This window comes from Cavia porcellus, unplaced genomic scaffold, assembly GCF_034190915.1.
Source record: "Cavia porcellus strain 051 isolate PalLab524CR breed Dunkin Hartley unplaced genomic scaffold, mCavPor4.1 scaffold_7, whole genome shotgun sequence".
In the NCBI taxonomy this organism is placed as follows: domain Eukaryota; kingdom Metazoa; phylum Chordata; class Mammalia; order Rodentia; family Caviidae; genus Cavia; species Cavia porcellus.
The window spans coordinates 26848693-26868481 of NW_026947490.1; the positions used below are offsets into that span (position 1 = coordinate 26848693).

Here is a 19789-nt window from a genome sequence, read left to right on the forward strand (position 1 = left end):
TATGAATAAGGTGATTCTGGACAGAAGAAAAACTCAGACAAACTAATGACAATACAAATCAGAGGCATTTATTTTTCTAAAAATATTATTGTTTAACATTTAACAATTCACATGGTATATATTTACATTTACATTGTTTTACATAATATCTACTCTAGTTGTTCCTTACATATTTTACATATCAGATTTCAAAACACAGCCATGTCCAGTGGTGCATATTTTCATCTTACATGGATCAATAGAGATAATCCTCTGTTGCAAAACGTAACATATGTGTGACACTAACTTAGCCACTAAAGAGAGTGTGAGGGCAGATAAACCTCATCACTGTAAAACAGAAATATTTAGAAAATAATTTATTATTTCTCATCAAAAAGAAAGGACTGATGATTGGAAAACATGATGATAACACTGCACTAATTGCCTCTAAAGCAGGAATTTTCTCATGTATAGACAAAGAGTAAAAAGTGAAAAAGTTATTTGAGCAATAGAAAAAAGCAAAGCAACACACCACCAAAACAATGTTTTGTGTTGCTCTGATTTCTGCAGGTGTCTGGGAGGAGCATCTATGGACATATTTGGCTATCCTGTGGTGTCGGTATAGGAGACTCACCATGTAGAGGCTGGTGCAGAGCATGAGGGTCAAGAACACAAGATCTTGGGCTAATATGACAATTATATATAACCATGAATCCATGGTTTTCATCTGTCCAGTTTGACAATATGCGTGAAAATACCCAGGACCAACAAGAGAAAAATTTCCAATTGCTCTTACATGCGGAATAACATTGATATAAATAAGCAAGTTGTTGATCCAGAAGATAAGCAAAGAAGGCATAATCATTGCAGAGAGTTTAGGCTTCAACCGTGCCCACTTAGAATTAACAGAGCTGATAGTGATGGCTTGAAATGTACTCATAAGTGAGGTAGTACAGATGGAAACACCACGGGTAACTCTATATGCATACAAAATTACTTTGCATCCAGTATCATCCAAAAAGTGTCTTATTCCAAAGGATATCATGATATATGGTATAAGTGTGACTATGATAGTCAAATTATTCACCACTGTCAGGTGAACCATAATGAAGTCTATAGGTCTCATAAGATGAAGTTGAGATAATAAGGTATGCATCAATGCCATAAACACTGAGGAGTTTGAAAGGACACCAAAACAAACCTGTGATATGAGGAAAAAGCCAAAATATACTGCACTGGGAAACATTTTATAAATGATATTTTGATAGTTGAATTACATTAGCCAACCTAAATTGAAAAAAAAAACATTTCATGAATTTTGTAAAAAAGTTCTGCTTCTACAAAATAAAGAAATAATAAGAACCAAGGGAGTAGGGTTCATGCACATAGGAGAGGAATTAGTGGACATGGATGTAGGAAAGAAGGGAGGATGAAAACAAAATTGATAAAGGATGTTCCAACGTCCAAAGAAGAAAGTAATTGTTATATACTGAAAAAATATAAGAAAAATACAGAATTTCAAAATGATGTCTATGGGGTATTACATACAAAAATAGTTCAGGATTTGAGGAGATAATGGTATATCCAACTTCCCAAGCAGATGTGGCTCCATCAGTAACTGGATTCCATGGGATTCTTCAGAATCTTACAGTGCAGAACTAGGTATTGTGAACAGAGAGAAAAAAATGGACACACCCTCCATTCTACAAAACTAAAAGCAGGGCCTGATGGCCATGAGAAAGGCAAATTTGCCTTTTTTGAGGTATTTCTCTTCACAGTGTTGAAATGTATTTCATCTGTAACCCATTTTAAAATACTAAGCTCTCTAAAGATAATTTTTTTCTGACATATCAAAAGTAAACATTTGACTTTGTTTTCAATTTTGATTGATACCCAATGCTTCAGTAATCATTAAGTACTCAGTAATCATTAAGTACTTTCTAAAATGAAGTTCACCAGCAGATATTGCTACCCACTCTCCTAACCCAAAGGAAGACCAGAAATGGTTTGAGACATATTTGTTTCTTACAATTTGTGACAAAATTATTGATATGCACTGGATAGAGCTAAAAAGCCCAGAGTAAAATATTCCAGTGTGATAAATATTCCACAAGGCAATTGATATAAAATAATTGACACTCACAACATGGATGATAAACTAAAACTAACAACTATTTTGACACCAAAAGTTGATTCACTTTTTGTCTGAACATTACATTGTGCTCTTGGTACAAAGAGATCAATTAGATTTTTAAATATAATCAGAAAGCAAAAAATAAATGTTATAATAATGTTGACACTGAAAATTCTAAGGTCAAAATTTCAACTCACCAATGGATTCTGAATTAATTTTCTTCTGTATCATCCTTCCATAGAACAGGTCTTTCTTGTGCATGCAATATCATCTTCAATCCCTTTTGTGATTTGGGGAAATTCTATGTTTCCTTCCTACTCAACAAGGTCAAGAAAGTCTTCTAAAATAACTACACAGTATTTTCTGTGATTCACAACTTCATGCTTTCATTTCCAAACATACTGTAGAATAAATATATCCATGTTATGTAGTGACATGTATATATACATTGAAATAATTTCCTGAACTCGGTGATGTAAATGTGTGATTTCTGTACAATGTCATTTGTTCCTTGCACAAAATTTGTAACTTGGTATTAGCAGTAATATTCCTGGAAGTTTTGGTACCTATGTGACAGATGCATTTTTTTTCAGTTTTAAAGCACATTTCCTCTTTTTAATGTGATTTTATTGTTTCAGGTTGACATTCATGGTTGCTCAGGTTTTGCTAAGAGGTGGCTTTGCATCATCTTCCTGTAGTCAGGATTACATACCCAGGTATCTCCACTCCTTTTTTCCAATGTGTGTCCTCAAGAAACAGAGTTCTTTCACCATTAGTTTTGGAAAGTAGGTTACTGAATTTGACTAGAAAGTGAAGAATGAACAATGTGTGACCTTTTAGGGACTTGAAGGTAGGAAGTGACTGAGTAGCAGGACATGAAGATCCTTGTACCTGGAGGCAAAGTAAAGGATAAAAGTGCTAAATTCACAAGAGTAGGCAGCAGACACAAATACCACCACACCTGGTATCCTCAGAATATATGTGGGCTTGATAAATAATTAAGAGGAAACAAAATATCAGCAAAAAGAAAATCCACACTTTTGCAGAAGTAGAAATCTTTGGACTGTTAATGATTTTGCTTTTGCAAAAAGGTTTTGAATGTGCCAGGATTGCCTGGCAGGAAAAATTGTTTTTATAGCCACAACTGCTATGGTCATGTCAAGCTTTACACTGTATGTACTCACCTGCACTTACAAACTAATTAGTATAGTGAAAGCATGTTTTCAATCCTATAGGTGTAACTAACCCTAGAGAACACAAACAAAACAGAAAAGTTGACTCTACAAAATGAACAATAGATTCTATCATTGTGTCTTTGAGTTGTTCATTCATCTTACGGTATCTTCATACATTGTAGTTTACATACTGTTGTATGAAATTTGTCCTAATTACATGATATTTAAAGTACTTGTTAAGTATCTAATAGGAAAATAGATAATGTCGTAACTGTAAGATATAAGCTGTTTGAGGGAGAGTGAGAAGTTACAGAAAGAATTAGAATAATAGCAAGAAAAATGTATGTTCATGGAAAAGGGACGATTTGGCTTTTTATAATACATCAGTCTCATTTTTTACACATTCTAGATACAGCTAATAATCAGAAGCCATGTGTATGTGAATACAATAGATGGATGGATATAAATTTTTTATTTTTATACAGTAGTAAAGTGCTGTGCATGAGGAAAGATAAACATGAGTCATTATAAGACATTAATGCACCTTGGGACCACAAAGTTAAGTGAAATAACAAAAAAAACCTTAAATACTGCTTCATTTATTCACAAGAAGCTCAGAGTATAAAAAAGAGAAAAATAAAATAAGATAAAGGAAGAAGGCATCTGGATTTTTCTCAAAGGCAAAGGGGTTTAAGATATTAGGGGAGGTCCAGGATTTAGCTCAGCAGTGTAAGAACCTGCCTGGCAACTGCAGGATCATAAGTTCAATCACTGGTACCAAACATAAAAGATGATATTAAGAAAATAGAATGGCATTAAGATGTGCAGTGTGTCTATATAAAACAATATAATAAATGTAAACATGAACTAAACAATGAATTGAAAACAATAAAAAACCTAGTAAAGGTAAGACAGGTAAAACTCTTTAGCAATAGTAAACAAGTTAAAAGACTTAGGAGTAAAATAAAATCAGAAATAAGAGTGTTCTGTATGGCAACATAGATATACAATTGAAACTACACAGAGAAGATTACCATGGCCAGTGCACAAGAATCACAGGTAAACTCATAAAGTGTTCCATATTTTTCCAAATCAAAGAGACCTTGGAGTAACATATTGCATGCCCTAAAAGAAAATAAGCTGCAACTAAAATTGATTAAACAGAAAAAAATTAACTTTCTAAGTCACTGGAGAAATAAGACACTTCCATGAGAAAGAATAAATGAATAAATTCATGATAAGGAAGCCAACTCTCTAAAATGCAATGAGACATTTTTACAAGGAGATGAGGGGGACCACAGATCAACCAATACCAAGAAATTAAAACAATTTTATAAAACTCATGAAAGAAAAGACTCAAATTCATACAGTTAAGAATGAAAAGCTGAAATCTCCAGTGGATTCTTCAGAATTCCAGAAAACCGTTAGTGGCAGCTTTGAGAAACCCTTACTTGAAATTGTACTATGAAGACATAGTGTCAATAAACTATGCTACTGGCAACAAAATGGACCTTAGGATCAGATCTGATTGGAAGATGTAAAAAGGACTCCAAAGGCACTCAGCACCTCACATTTCTGAAAGAGCTTGAAATATTGAGAGATACAAATTAAGATAATCCTGCCGGTCCACCTTACTCCAGAAAAAATGGCATCATCAAGAAATCAATAAAGAACAAATACTGGAGGAGACCTGGGGCAAAAGACACTTCTCCACCATTGGTAGGAGTGGATAGAGCTGCAAACACTAGCAAACTGATCTAGAGATTCCTCAAAACATACTAGGATTACAAGTCCAATTTACTCATCTGTTTTCTATTATGCTTCTGGGTATCAACCTGGAAGAAGTAAAAACTTTGTACACAGTGATGTATGCACATCCATGTTCATAACAGCTCAGTTTGTAATAGCTAATCCTTAGAAACAGCCCAAATGCAAAAGGTGTTAAATTTTAATACAATGAGTTTTTATTCATAAAGCAGGATAAAGTCCAGGTTGTTTTGGAGGAGATTTCTATTTTTTTTTTGCTTGTTTATTTCTTTGTTTGTTTTTGGCTAAATGGATGCAACTAGTGACTATACTCATAAGCTAAAAAATCAAGGTGGCATGTGTAGACATCATATGGTTTCCACAGTCTAAGAAATTGAAAAAGGAAATAAAATCCAACATCTAAAATAGATGTTCTGACAGCCAAAGGAACTGTTCAAAAGCAAATAACAACTGAGATGGGTGAATGAGAAAAGAAGGAAGAGAAAAGAAATAATACATACAAGTATAAAAGAGCTAAGATAGTAATTCCACTTACTTATTTTTATTCATTGAATAAAACCGTTTGTATTTATACTGTTTGATCTATTATGCATGCTGATATCTTGAAACTTATGCAAGTACTTTGAATATAACAATATGCAATATATTAACCCTTGCTAAGATTATTTTAGGTTGTACTGAAATATGTATCATTGTTAGTGTTGTTTTTTTCTTTTTGACTTAAAAAATAATACCCATTTACATGTCTAAAAATAGAATTATTGGTGCAAAATATTTCTAACAATGAATCTAAAAATGGATGATCAAATCAACAGAGCAAGACAATATCCAAAGACACAAGTGATTTTAATATTATAACCAGCAAAATATATATATATAGTCACTCCAACTGAGGCATCATACATGATAAAACAGAACATATATCAGAATGAATTTTACTAAGAAACACAAAGTAATTTGTTGTTTTTATATGGTACCAAAAATTTAAGCAATAAATTACATGTAGTTAAAGATTGATAATTTTTTTTTCATTTTGGAAAAATGATGCAAGCAAACATACATGATTTCTTTATGTCTCTCCTCTTGATTTTACACAGACATCACTATGATTAACAAGAGCAAAATCGAAAGTAATTTGAAGAAGCTAGCCCAGCCTGACAATATACAAAGTTTGAAGAGCAAGAATACTAACTCATTGGATGTTTCAGAAATTGTTATGATTATTAGGAGCAATGTCAAAACAATAAGCACTTAGCTATCTCTTTTTCATGAAAAATTAGTTTCAAATTACCATACAAAAATGACAGCATTTCTGGAAAAGAATAACTAGAAAAAGGGAAACCTGGAGTGTAGAATATGTTAACTGCATTTACACAGCCTACTTGAAAAACAAATCCTACTATTTACATAAAATTAATGTGCAGTAACCAAATATAAGAAAATCAAAAAGAACTACAAAATTTAAGTAGCATAAAATAAAGTCACCTGCAAAATTAATATATGATGAACTGTGTGAAGCCTCCACTTAGAGAGGATGTCACTAAACAGAATGATCATGACTCAGCATTGTAAATAAAACATGATCACCAACTTAAAATGGTAACAGAGTCTACATTCATACCACCATGAATGAGCTCATTCTATTCTGAAGTAGTCACAAATATAGAGTAGATGATGCACATTTAGACCAATAAGACATACAAGATACTAACAATACATACTTATGACATGTAGAGATTAAAATATTGGAAATTAAAATATTGAATGTAAATATTTGAACCACAAGTAAATATTGGTTGAGGTATTGGAACTCAAGAGAATATTATTAATAAAGTCAAAATGTTAGAGATATAACTTTTATACATGAAATCAAAAAATTTTGTGAATATTAACATTATATTACCAGGCCAATGTACATACAAGGAAATATGCTATTACTTAAACAAAATTCAATGAGAAAAATAACAGATTTTGAGACTACAACATGTATTGATAGTAAAAGAGTGAAAATAATAAATCATAGGAAAAGCAGAAGCACTATCAATAAAATTCAGAGAAGAATTTGTAGGAACACTAACAAGGGAAGAGATATGGGAAAGGTAAATCTGAAACACAGGTAACTCCACAAAAGCACAGATGGGGAAATGGGAATGTGGAAGATATCCTTGTATCTCTCTCTCACCCTAAGTGCTCAGTGTGTGGGATCTTCTCTCAGGGCAGCTGGCTTCCCTGGGTCAGTGAGTCTCCTGGAAAGAGTGCCTGTAAGCAGCTGTGGTTGTATCAGTGCTGGAATGAGAAGTTGCCTCCTCCCAATGGACATTAATTATCTCTTACCCTTTGTCTCAGTAACCTTGTTTACTGTTCCATTTTGATGCACCCAGGGGTGAAACAAAGTAACCCAGATGGAAATTACCCCAGATGTAAACTTAATCTTCTTTTGAATGTGTAACTGGGACAAAGTAAGTGTTCCAAGACTTGGTTTAATGACCTACATTTTCCCAAGTCGAATCAAATCAAAAAAGTAAACTTTAGCAATACCTACAAGAAAATGAAAATACAGACACAACTTACCGGAATCTCTGGGATGCAATGAAAGTCGTCCTCAGAGGAAAATTTACTGCACTGAGTTCCCACATCAGGAAAACAGAACGAATACAAATAAATAACATGATGCTACATCTCAAAGTGCTAGAAAAAGAAGAGCAAGTCAAGCCCAAAGCCAAAAGAAGGGAGGAAATTATAAAAATTAGAGCAGAAAGCAACGCAATACAGACGAAGAAAAAAATCCAAAGAATCAACAAATCAAAGAGGTGGTTCTTTGAAAGAATAAATAAAATTGATAAGCCCCTAGCGAACCTTATTTAAAAAGGGGAAGAAAAAGCTCAAATTCATGCAATAAGACATGAAAAAGGTGAAATCACTACAGACTCTACAGAAATACAGATCTGCTGAATATTAAAACAGAAACACTAAATCTATTGGAAGACAAATTAGGTAGAAACCTTGGAGACATAGGAGTAGGTAAAGAATTCATGAACAGGACTCAAACCGCACGGGAAATACTTCCCAGAATCAATAACTGGGACCACTTCTTATTAAAAAGTTTCTGCATGTCAAAAGAAATCTCCAGCATAGTGAAAAGAAAACCCACAAGCTGGGAAAAGATTTTAGTGAACTCTCTCTCAGACAAGGGACTCTTGTCTAAAACATATAAAGAATTAAAGAAACTCAGACCTCCAAAGTTCAAAGATCCAATCCAAAAATGGGCATCTGAGATGAATACGCAATTCTCAGATGAAGAAATGCAAATGGCAAATAAATACATGAAAAAATGCTCATCATCATTGGTCATTAGAGAAATGCAAATTAAAACCACACTGAGATACCATCTCACTCCTGAAAGAATGGCCAGGATCAAGAAAACCGACAACAAATGCTGGAGAGGCTGTGGGGAAAAAGGAACTCTCCTGCACTGCTGGTGGGAGTGTAGACTGGTACAGCCTTTGTGGAGATCTGTCTGGAGATTTCTCAAAAAGTTGGGACTGGAAATCCCATTTATTCCAGCTATTCCACTTCTAGGCATATTCCCAGAAGAACTGAAAGCATCATACCACAGTGATATATGTGCACCTATGTTTATAGCAGCACAATTTGTAATCGCCAGATCTTGGAAACAACCCAAGTGTCCATCAACTGAGGAATGGATAAAAAAGTTGTGGTATTTCTATACAATGGAGTATTATTCAGCTATAAAGAAGGATCACATTGAGATACTTATCAATAAATGGGCACAGCTTGAGACCATACTCATAAGTGAAATAAATCAATCTCGCATGTGTGAATACCGAATAGTTTCCCTAATGTAAGTAATGATTCAAATATATAAAAATATGTGGTAATCATGATTTCCCATTAGGTGGCCTTGGAGCCTTATAAAGTTTTCACTCATTAATTAGAAAGGCTTTATTCTGGGCTTCTTGATATGAAAATATTTGAAGCTAGAGTATATGAAGTTTTATCCAAATATTTCAAGGAAAAAGACACTATGGTAACTACTATTAAGTCAGGTTATATGGTGGTGAAGTACTAGGTTGTTGAAACAGTCATGCTGTGACCTCTATTGTTATATTGTTATGTCCTGTTTTATCTCAATCTCCCCCTTATTGTTTTAAAAAAATTATTTAGTCATTTCTTATGTTTGTCTTAATTAAAGAAAAAATTCAAAAAATTAGGATATATAAATAGTAACTCTTTTTGATTTCCTATTAACTTGTTTTGAAGTCCTGTAGTACTCCCACAATCTTGTTTTGACTGATTAGACTCTGTTCCATTCTATATGATAGTATCAAGTTTGAAGACATAGGCAACTACTTTGAAGACAATAAGATTCACTAAGATACCCATTCTGGTTTGACTATTGTCTTCTTTGGAAGTCCTGTAATGTTTACAACGCCTAAGTTTTATTGGTCTTGTTCTCTACTGTTTTGTCCAACTTTATAATATCTAATGAGATAGACAATTCTTTTTAAGGAAACAAGGGACAACGTTGATAACCATTGTTGAGAAACTTGTACTCTGTTCTACACCATGTGCTATGTCTATCCTTGGTATTGACTGACAGCTTTGTTTTGCCATATTTGACTGTATTCTTTCCCCCCCCCCAAAAAAAGTAATAAGCACTAAGGAGTAATAAAATCCAAAATGTGTAAATTTTGTTGTAAAAAAGAGAGGGGAAAAAAAAGAAAAAGAGCTCTAACGGATATAACAGCAAGTGTGTTTAGGGGTGTTAAATAGCTGACTATATCAATGTTTTTGGATCATTGAACACAGCTGTTTGCAGTCTCCCTGTTTGAATGTCCACCTTGTATTCTTTGATACTGTGATTTGAGGAACTATTTTCAAGATGATAATATGTAATCTACTAACAGGTGATTTCTTACTGTTATGTATTTTTGTTTGTTTGTTTTGTTTTGTTTTGTTTTGGTTTGGTTTTTTGTAGTTCTGTATTACGTGTACCTTTACACCGCTTTGGCTTGTTTTGTGTTTTTCTCTTTTTCCTCTTAAATAAAAAAAAAAACACAGATCTGTATTTCTATTTATTTATATTCTATTTACTTATATACATTTCTATAAAGGAAATTTCAACACCTATTTCAAAAACCTCTACTTTCAAAGGTTTGATAACAGAAGAAATAGATTCTCAGAAACATATGAAATACCAAAGCTAGATCAAGAGGATGTAAAACTGCTGAATGACCCAATCTCTATTAATGAAATTGAAAATGTAATGAAGTCCTTACCTACAAAGAAGACCCCAGGTCCAGATGGATTCACTGCAGAATTCTACAAGAAATACAAAGAAGACCTACTGCCAACACTCCTCAAACTCTTCAAGGAAGCTGAAAGGAAAGCAATCCTTCCTAAGTCATTCCTGGAAGCAAATATTACTCTAGTACCAAATCCGGAGAAAGACCCAACTAAAAAAGAGAACTATAGACCAATCTCACTAATGAACACAGATGCAAAAATCCTCAATAAAATATTGGCAAATAGGATGCAGCAAATCATCAAGAAGATCATACACCATGACCAAGTGGGATTCATCCCAGGCATGCAAGGATGGTTTAACATATGTAAATCAATAAATGTAATTCACCATCTCAATAAAGCCAAAAGTAAGAATCACATGATCATTTATATAGACACAGAAAAAACATTTGATAAGGTCCAACATTCATTCATGATAAGAACTTTACAAAAAATTGGAATAGATGGTCTTTACCTCAATATAATAAAGGCCATTTATGACAAACCAACAACCAGCATCATAATAATGGCCAAAAATTGAAAGTTTTTACTTTAAAATCAGGCACAAGACAAAGATGTCCTTTATCACCACTCCTATTTAATATAGTATTAGAAGTACTAGCCAGAGCAATTAGGCAAGAGACATAAATAAAAGGGGTAAAAATAGGAAAAGAAGAAGTTTAATTATCATTGTTTGCAGATGATATGATACTCTACATAGAAGACCCCCTAAACCCCAATGAAAGACTCTCAGATATAATAAATAAATTCAGTAATATAGCTGGATACAAAATCAATACTCAAAAATCAATAGCATTCCTATACACTAACAACAAAATTACAGAGAGGGAAATAAGAGAAACCACACTCTTCGCACTAGTAAGCAAAAAAACTGAAATATTTAGGAATTACTCTTATGAAAGAAGTGAAAGACCTATACAAGGAAAATTATAATACACTGAAAAAAAGAAATTGAAGATGATCTCAGAAAATGGAAAGACTTCCCTTGCTCATGGATAGGAAGAACAAACATTGTGAAAATGGCCATTCTCCCAAAGCTGTTATACAGATACAATGCAATCCCAATAAAAATACCATCAACATACCTCATAGATCTAGAGAAATCACTCCTAAAATTCTTCTGGAACCAGAAGAGACTTAGAATAGCAAAGGCAATTCTATGCAGCAAAGGCAAGGCAGAAGGCATCAGAATCCCTGACTTGAAGTTATACTACAAAGCAACAGTAGTAAAATCAACATGGTACTGGAATCAAAACAGAGCCAAAGATCAATGGAATAGATTAGAAGATACAACCACAACTACAAACACACTCAACCAACTTATCTTTGAGAAAGGAGCCAAGCAGTTTCACTGGAAGAACAATAGTCTCTTTAATAAATGGTGTTGAAAAACTGGCTCTCCATTTGCCTAAAACTAAAGCTAGACCCATGCCCATCACCATGTACTAAATTAAAACCTAAATCAATGAAAGATCTAAATATTAAAACAGAAACACTAAACCTATTTGAAATCAAATTGGGTAGAAACCGTGAAGACATAGGGGTAGGTAGAGAATTCATGAACAGGACACAAACCACACGGGAAATACTTCCCAGAATCAATAACTGGGACCACCTTTATTAAAAAGTTTCCGCATGTCAAAGGAATCTCCAGCATAGTGAAAAGAAAACCCACAAACTGGGAAAAGATCTTAGTGAACTCCCCCTCAGACAAGGGACTTTTGTCTAAAACATATAAATCATTTAAAAAACTCAGACCCCCAAAATTCAAAGATCCACTCCAAAAATGGGCATCTGAGATGAATATGCAATTCTCAGAAAAAGAAATACAAATGGCAAATACATACATGAAAAAATGTTCATCATCATTGGTCATTAGAGAAATGCAAATTAAAACCACACTGAGATTTCATCTCACTCCTGAAAGAATGGCCAGGATCAAGAAAACCAATGACAACAAATGCTGGAGAGGCTGTGGGGGAAAAAGGAACTCTCCTACACTGTTGGTGGGAGTGTAGACTGATACAACCTTTGTGGAGGTCAGTCTGGAGTTTTCTCAAAAAGCTGGGATTGTAAGTCCCATTGGTTCCAGCTATTCCACTTCTAGGCATACTCCCAGAAGAACTGAAAGCATCATACCACAGTGATATATGTGCACCTAGGTTTATAGCAGCACAATTTGTAATCTCCTGATCTTGGAAACAACCCAAGTGTCCATTAACTGAGGAATGGATAAAAATGTGGTGGTATTTCACATACAATGGAGTATTACTCAGCTATAAAGAATGATCACATTGACATATTTATCAATAAATGGGTGCAGCTTGAGACCATACTCATAAGTGAAATAAATCAATCTCGCATGTGTGAATACCTAATAATTTCCCTAATATAAGTAATGATTCAAATATATAAAAGTATGTGGTACTCATGATTCCCCATTATGTGGCATTGAAGCCTTATAAAGTTTTCAATTATTAATTGAAAAGGCTTTATTCTGGGGTGCTTGATATTATTCCCTGTGATGAAATGAACAGCTATTTTGAAGAAAATAAGTCATCATAATAGCTAGTGCTGATTTACTCTCATCTTGTTTTGAAGCCCCACCAAAGTATGGCTCTTCTGTCTCCATTGGTTTTATCATGATGTATCTTGCTGGATTTTATTATATTTGATACTATAAATGAAAATTGTTATAGGCAAAGAAATAATATAGAAACCATTGTTTATTTTCTGTTAGTTGGTTCTAAAAACCCTACCATGCTTTCATCCACTTGAATGGTTTTATACTGACTTGACATGTTTGAAGCTATAGTATATGAACTTATATTCAAATATTTCAAGGAAAAAAACACTTTGGTAACTACTGTTAAAAGAGGTTATTTGGTGGTGAAGCACTAGGTTGAGGAAACTGTCATGCTTTGACCTGTACTGTTATGATGTTATGTTCTCTTTTATCTCAATCTCTTCCTTATTCATTAAAAAAATTATTTATTTTTTATGATTTTATAATTAAGGGGAAAAATCAAAAACTTAGCAGGATATATTATAATAACTTATTTGATTTCCTATTAACTTGATTTGAAGTCCTGTAATATTCCCACTATGTTGTTTTGACTGATTAAACTCTGTTCCGCTCTGTATGATAGAATCCATTTTGAAGGTATAGGAAACTACTTTGAAGGCAATATGATTCACTATGATGCCCATTCTGGTTTGACTATTATCTTCTTTGGAAGTCCTGTAGTGTTTACAATGTTTAGGTTTTATTGGTCTTGTTCTCTACTGTTTGTTCAACTTTATAATACCTAATGAGATAGACAATTCTTTTTAAGGAAGCAAGAGGCATTATGGTAACCATTGTCGATAACCTTGTACTGTTTTTACATTATGTGCTATGTCTATCCTTGGTTTTGACTGACAGCTTGGTTTTGCCATATTTGACTTTATTCTCTTCCAAAAAAAGTAATAAGAACTAAGGAGTAACCAAACCCAAAATGTGTAAATTTTGTTGTAAAAAAGATAGGGAAAAAGTGCTCTAAAGTATACAACTGCAAGTGTGTTTAGGGGTGTTAAATAGCTGACCATATTAATGTTTTTGGTTGGATCATTGAACACATCTGTTTTCAGTCTCTGTTTGAATGTCCACTTTGTATACTTTGATACTGTGACTTGAGAAACTATCTCTAAGATGATAATGTGTAATTTATTAACTGGTGATTTCTTATTTTTTTTTGTAATACTGTATTAATTGTACCCTTACACCGCTTTGTTTTGTTTTGTTTTTTCTCTTTTTCTTTTAAAAAGTGAACTTTAGGATCGAGAAAGTTGTTAAACTTTCACACAGCATATGAAAATTGCCACATCCCCAGCATCAGCCTAAATATGGCACCTGACACTAGTGAATACATGCAGATGCTTTTCCACTGGAGATGAGATTATCTCCTGCACTCATAGTGTGTTTGAACTACATTTCTCATTCTTTTTTTTATTTAAGGCGAGAAGAAAAAAAGGACATAAAAAACAATGCCATAACAGGGTACAAATAATACAGTATTTCTAGAAAAAAATATATATACAGTACGAAATCACCCGTTAACAGGCTACACATTATCTTCCCAGAAACAGCTGCCCATATCACTAAATTAAAGCATATAAACTGAACATTCATACAGTGGAATTGGAGACAATTCTGTTCAATGATCCAACAAAAGCTCAGTTATATGGTTTTACGTCTTACACTCTCGAACATACCTGTGGTTATATCCTTTAATCCACCTTACTTTCATCTCTTTTTTACAGTAACAATTAGATTTTTAGGGTTTTATTACTCTCATGGTTCTTATTACTTTTTTGAAGAGGATAAAAACAAATGTGACTGAGCAAAACAGAGTCAGAACAGAAGGATGGGCATAGCAGGTGATGCAAAAATAGAATACCAGGTGATCAAAAGTGGTTACCATTGCGCCTCTTGCTATTTTCAAATTGAGTTGTCTATATCATCAGGTATAATAGAATTGATCAAAACAATATTGAACAAAACCAATAAAATCTACACTGAGGACCTTACAGGACTTCAAAAAAAGAAGGATGATAGTCAATCCATATTGGACATCATAGTATATTTTATTGCCTTCAAAGTGATTGCCTAGACCCTCAAACTTGATACTATCAAACAAAATAGAATATATAATAATCAGACAGAACAAGATGGGGAGAGCAATACTGGGGTTCAAGTCAGGTTAATAGGACAACAAAAAAGTTACTATAATATTCTTTATAGTCATTCTTTAATTTAGTTTTCCCTTAATTAAAAAAATGAGAGAAAATAGATTAATTTTAAAATAGGGGGAAGATTGAGATAAGAGAGGATATTGTAATAGAGCAATGCAGGGCAGAACAGAGCAATTCAAGCATCATTGTGTTTCACCACCAGATAATCTAACATAATAGTAGTCACCATAGTGCCTCTTTCCTTAAATTATTTGAGTGTAACTTCGCATGCTATAATATCAAGCCTTTCAAGAGAATGCAAGAATTACAGGGTATTGATCTGGAGGGTAGGGCTAAAAAAAAGAATTACAGGGTATTTAGAATCTGCTAATAGAAAACAAACAATGGTTTCTATATTCTCTCTTTGCCTATGAAGAGTTTTGTTTATATGATAGCATAGAGTGAAATATAGTAAGATACAACATGTTAAAAGCAGTGGAAATAGATGTACTACAGCTTGATGGGACTTTAAAACGATGATATTAAACCAGCAATAGCTTGTATGTTGTGTTGCTTTCTTCAAAATAGCTATTCGTGCCATCATAGATACTAAAATCGAACAACCCAGGTTAAAACCATTGCGGTTAATGAGTGAAAACATGGCTTCAAACCAATATGATTGGGAATCATGATTACCACATACTTCTATATATTCTTCGCATTTCTTACACTAGGGAAACTATTCGGTATTTATACATGTGAGTTTGATTTATTTCACTTAGGAGTATGGTCTCAAGCTGCGTCCATTTATTTATAAATGTCTCAATGCGGTCATTCTTCATAGCTGAGTAGTACTCCATTGTATAAAAATACCACAACTTTTTATCCATTCTTCAGTCAATGGACACTTAGGTTGTTTCCAAGATCTGGCTATTACAAATTGTGCTGCTATAAACAATGGGTGTACATATATCACTATGGTATGATGCTTTCAGTTCTTCTGGGAATATGCTGAGAAGTAGCATAGCTGGGTCGTATGGGGCTTCCAGTCCCAGTTTTCTGCGAAATTTCCAGACTGACCTCCACAATGCTTGCACTAGTCTACACACCCACCAAAAGTGCAGGAGAGTTCCTTTTCCCCCACAGCCTCTCCAGCATTTGTTGTTGTTGGTTTTCTTGATCTTGGCCATTGTTTCAGGAGTGAGATGATTCTCAGTGTGGTTTTGATTTGCATTTCTCTAATGACCAATGATGATGAACCTTTTTTCATATATTTATTTGACATTTGTATTTCTTCATTGAAGAATTGTTTATTCATCTCAGATGCCAACTTTTGGATTGGGTCTTTGAATTTTGGGGGTCTGATGTTTTTAAATTCTTTGTATGTTTTAGACAGAAGTCCTTTGTCTGAGGGGCAGTTCATTAAGATTTTTTCCCAGTTCATGGGATTTTTTTCTCACCATGCTGGAGACTTCTTTTGATGTGCAGAAACTTTTTAATAAGAAGTGATCCCAGTTATTCATTCTGGGAAGTATTTCCCATGTGGTTTGAGTCCTGTTCATCAATTCTCTACCTACTCCTATATCTTCAAGGTTTTTAACCAATTTGTCTTCCAATAGATTTAGTGTTTCTGTTTTAATATTTAGATCTTTGATCTATTTAGATTTTATTTTACTACATGGTGGTAGGCATGGGTCTAGTTTTACTTTTTGACATATGGAGAGCCAGTTTTTCCAGCACCATTTATTAAAGAGATTGTCATACTCCCAGTGAACATGTTTGGCCCCTTTACAAAGGTAAGGTGGTTGAATGTGCTTGCAGTTGTGGTTGTATTTTCTAATGTATTCCACTGATCTTCAGCTCTGTTTTGGTTCCAGTACCATGTTGATTTTACTACAGTTGCTTTGTAGTATAATTTCAAGTGATAGCTCCTGACTTGCCTTTGCTGCTTATAACTGTCCTTGCTACTCTAGGTCTCTTCTCACGCCAGATGAATTTTAGGAGTGATTTCTCAGGTTCTATGAGGTATGTTGATGGTATTTTTATCGGGATTGCATTGAATCTGTATAACAGTTTTGGGAGAATGGCCATTTTCACAATATTGATTCTTCCTATCCATGAGCAAGGGATGTTTTTCCATTTTCTGAGATCATCTTCAATTTCATTTTTCAGTGTAATATAATTTTTCCTGTATAGGTCTTTCACTTCTTTCGTGAGAGTAATTCTTAGATATTTCATTTTTGGGGTTGCTAGTGTGGCTTCTCTTGTTTTTCTTTCTGTAACTTTGTTGTTAGTGTATAGAAATGCTATTGATTTTTGAGTATTGATTTTGTATCCAGCTATATTACTGAATTTATTTATTATATCTAGAAGTCTTTCAATGGAGTTTTGGGGATCTTCTATGTAGAGTATCATGTCATCTGCAAATATTGATAGCTTAACTTCTTCTTTACCTATCTTTGTGCCTTTTATTTCTCTCTCTTGTCTAATTGCTCTGGCTAGTACTTCTAGTACTACATTAAATATGAGCAGTGATAAGGGACATCCTTGTCTTGTGCCTGATTTTAAAGTAAAGGCCTTCAGTTTTTGGCCATTTAGTATGATATTGGCTGTTGGTTTGTCATAGATGGCCTTTATTATATTGAGGTGAAGACCATCTATTCCAATTTTCTGTAAGGTTCTTATCATGAATGAATGTTGGACCTTATCAAAAGCTTTTTCTGCATCTATAGAAATGATCATGTGATTCTTACTTTTGGCTCTGTTGAAATGGTATATTACATTTATTGATTTACGTATATTGAACCATCTCTGCATGCCTGGGATGAATCCCACTTGGTCATGGTTTATGATCTTCTTGATGATTTGCTGCATCCTATTTGCCAATATTTTATTGAGGATCTTTGCATCTGTGTTCATTAGGGAGATTGGTCTGTAGTTCTCTTTTTTAGTTGGGTCTTTCTCAGGTTTTGGTACTAGAGTAATATTTGCTTCCAGGAATGACTTAGAAAGGATTGCTTTCCTTTCAGCTTCCTTGAAGAGTTTGAGGAGTGTTGGCATTAGGTCTTCTTTGTATTTCTTGTAGAATCCTGCACTGAATCCGGGCGTGGACTCTTCTTTGTAGGTAACGATTTAATTACGTTTTCAATTTCACTAATAGAAATTGGGTTTTTCAGTAGTTTTACATCTTCATGACCTAAGTTTGGTACTTCGTATGCTTCTAGGAATCTGTCCATTTCCTCTGTGTTATCAAACCTTTGAGAGTAGAGGTTTTTGAAATAAGTGTTGATGATTTTCTGTATTTCTATAGGGTCTGTATTGATTTATCCTTTTTCATTCCTTATTTCATGAATTTGAGCTTTTCCTTCCCTTTTTTTAATAAGGTTGACTAGGGGCTTATCAATTTTATTTATTCTTTCTTTTTTTAAATTTTATTTAAAGAAAGACTAAACAAAACAGAAAATAGGTAGTAATAATACATATGTTCAGAGAAAAAGATGAACAGTAAGAGATCACTAGTTGATGTTTACATATTGTCATTTTACAAATAGTTGTTCAGGATACAAAAATGTATCTTGTAAAGTGGAAATTCAAACAGCGAGACTGCAAAAAGTTCTGTTTAACTATCTAATAAAACCTAAGTAATATCCTATACACTTAAATAAACATGCAGTTATCCATAGCTTCACTTATGTTTACATTAAACAAACTAATGCAGGTTAAAATCATTCTGAACAAAGAGTAATAGTATGGCTGGATTTCACATCATGACACTCCATGATCAGCACTGGGTACTGTGATGTCTTTTTTTAAAAATTTAATTTGAAGAGAGATTAAACAAAACAGAAAATGGGTCAAAATAATACATAATTTCAAAAAACCAGTAAGTAATCATAGTTGATGATTACAGATTGTCTTCTTATAAATGGTTATTCAACATTCTAAAGTGGAGCTTATAAAGTTGGGATTCAAATAGTGAGATTGCAACCATTTCTGTTCAACTATCCAACAAAAACTTAGAAATATGGTTATCAATCCTATACACTTAAACATGCATGCAGTTATCCATGCCTTCAATTATGCTGAGACTGAATAAACCCAAGTAGCCTAATATCACTCTGAACAAGGAATAATATTATTGCTGGGGTTCACATTATGACACTCCAGGATCAGCACTGGGTATTTTAGTGTCTCTTTTTCTTCAAAGTATCTGTTCCTTTTATCATGTGTCATATGATCAGTTCTCATAAACTATTTATAGATTCTACTCATGCATGAGTCTTAACATGTATTTCTATTATTTATACATTAGAGGGAGAAACAAAACAAAGCAAGGCAAAACAAAACATATTCCTATAAACACATGAAATGAAATAAACATATAAGACCATTGTACAAATCAATCTATCATGGTTCCTGTGTTGTCTCTTGTTATCTCCATTAGAATTGGCTATATCATCAGACATAGTATAATTGAATATGTCAGCACATATCAATATTAAAAAAACACAACATTGCATATAGTAAAGAACTTCAAAAACTGGCAGTTATCAAACCAGAATGTGTATCCTTAAGTCTTGTGATCTTCAGTGTAGTTGCCTATAGTCTCTGACTTGATACTATCAGTCAAATCAGTTTTGAATAAAATCTTCTCTGTCTCATTATTGTGATGCTCTTTTTTTTGCCATCGGTT

General features: G+C 33.5%; 1 protein-coding gene and 1 non-coding gene across 2 annotated transcripts; one reads left to right on the plus strand and one right to left on the minus strand.

Annotated features, from left to right (window-relative positions):
• Positions 1–286: 286 nt before the first annotated feature.
• Cavporv1r642 (vomeronasal 1 receptor cavPorV1R642) lies at positions 287–1225 on the minus strand. The gene has a single exon (NM_001167426.1). The coding sequence runs from the start codon at positions 1223–1225 to the stop codon at positions 287–289; it is 939 nt and encodes a 312-aa protein (NP_001160898.1).
• A 3044-nt stretch (positions 1226–4269) lies between these two features.
• LOC111755554 (U6 spliceosomal RNA) lies at positions 4270–4375 on the plus strand. Its single transcript, XR_002790110.1, has one exon. It is a non-coding gene; the product is annotated as a U6 spliceosomal RNA (small nuclear RNA).
• Positions 4376–19789: the final 15414 nt, after the last annotated feature.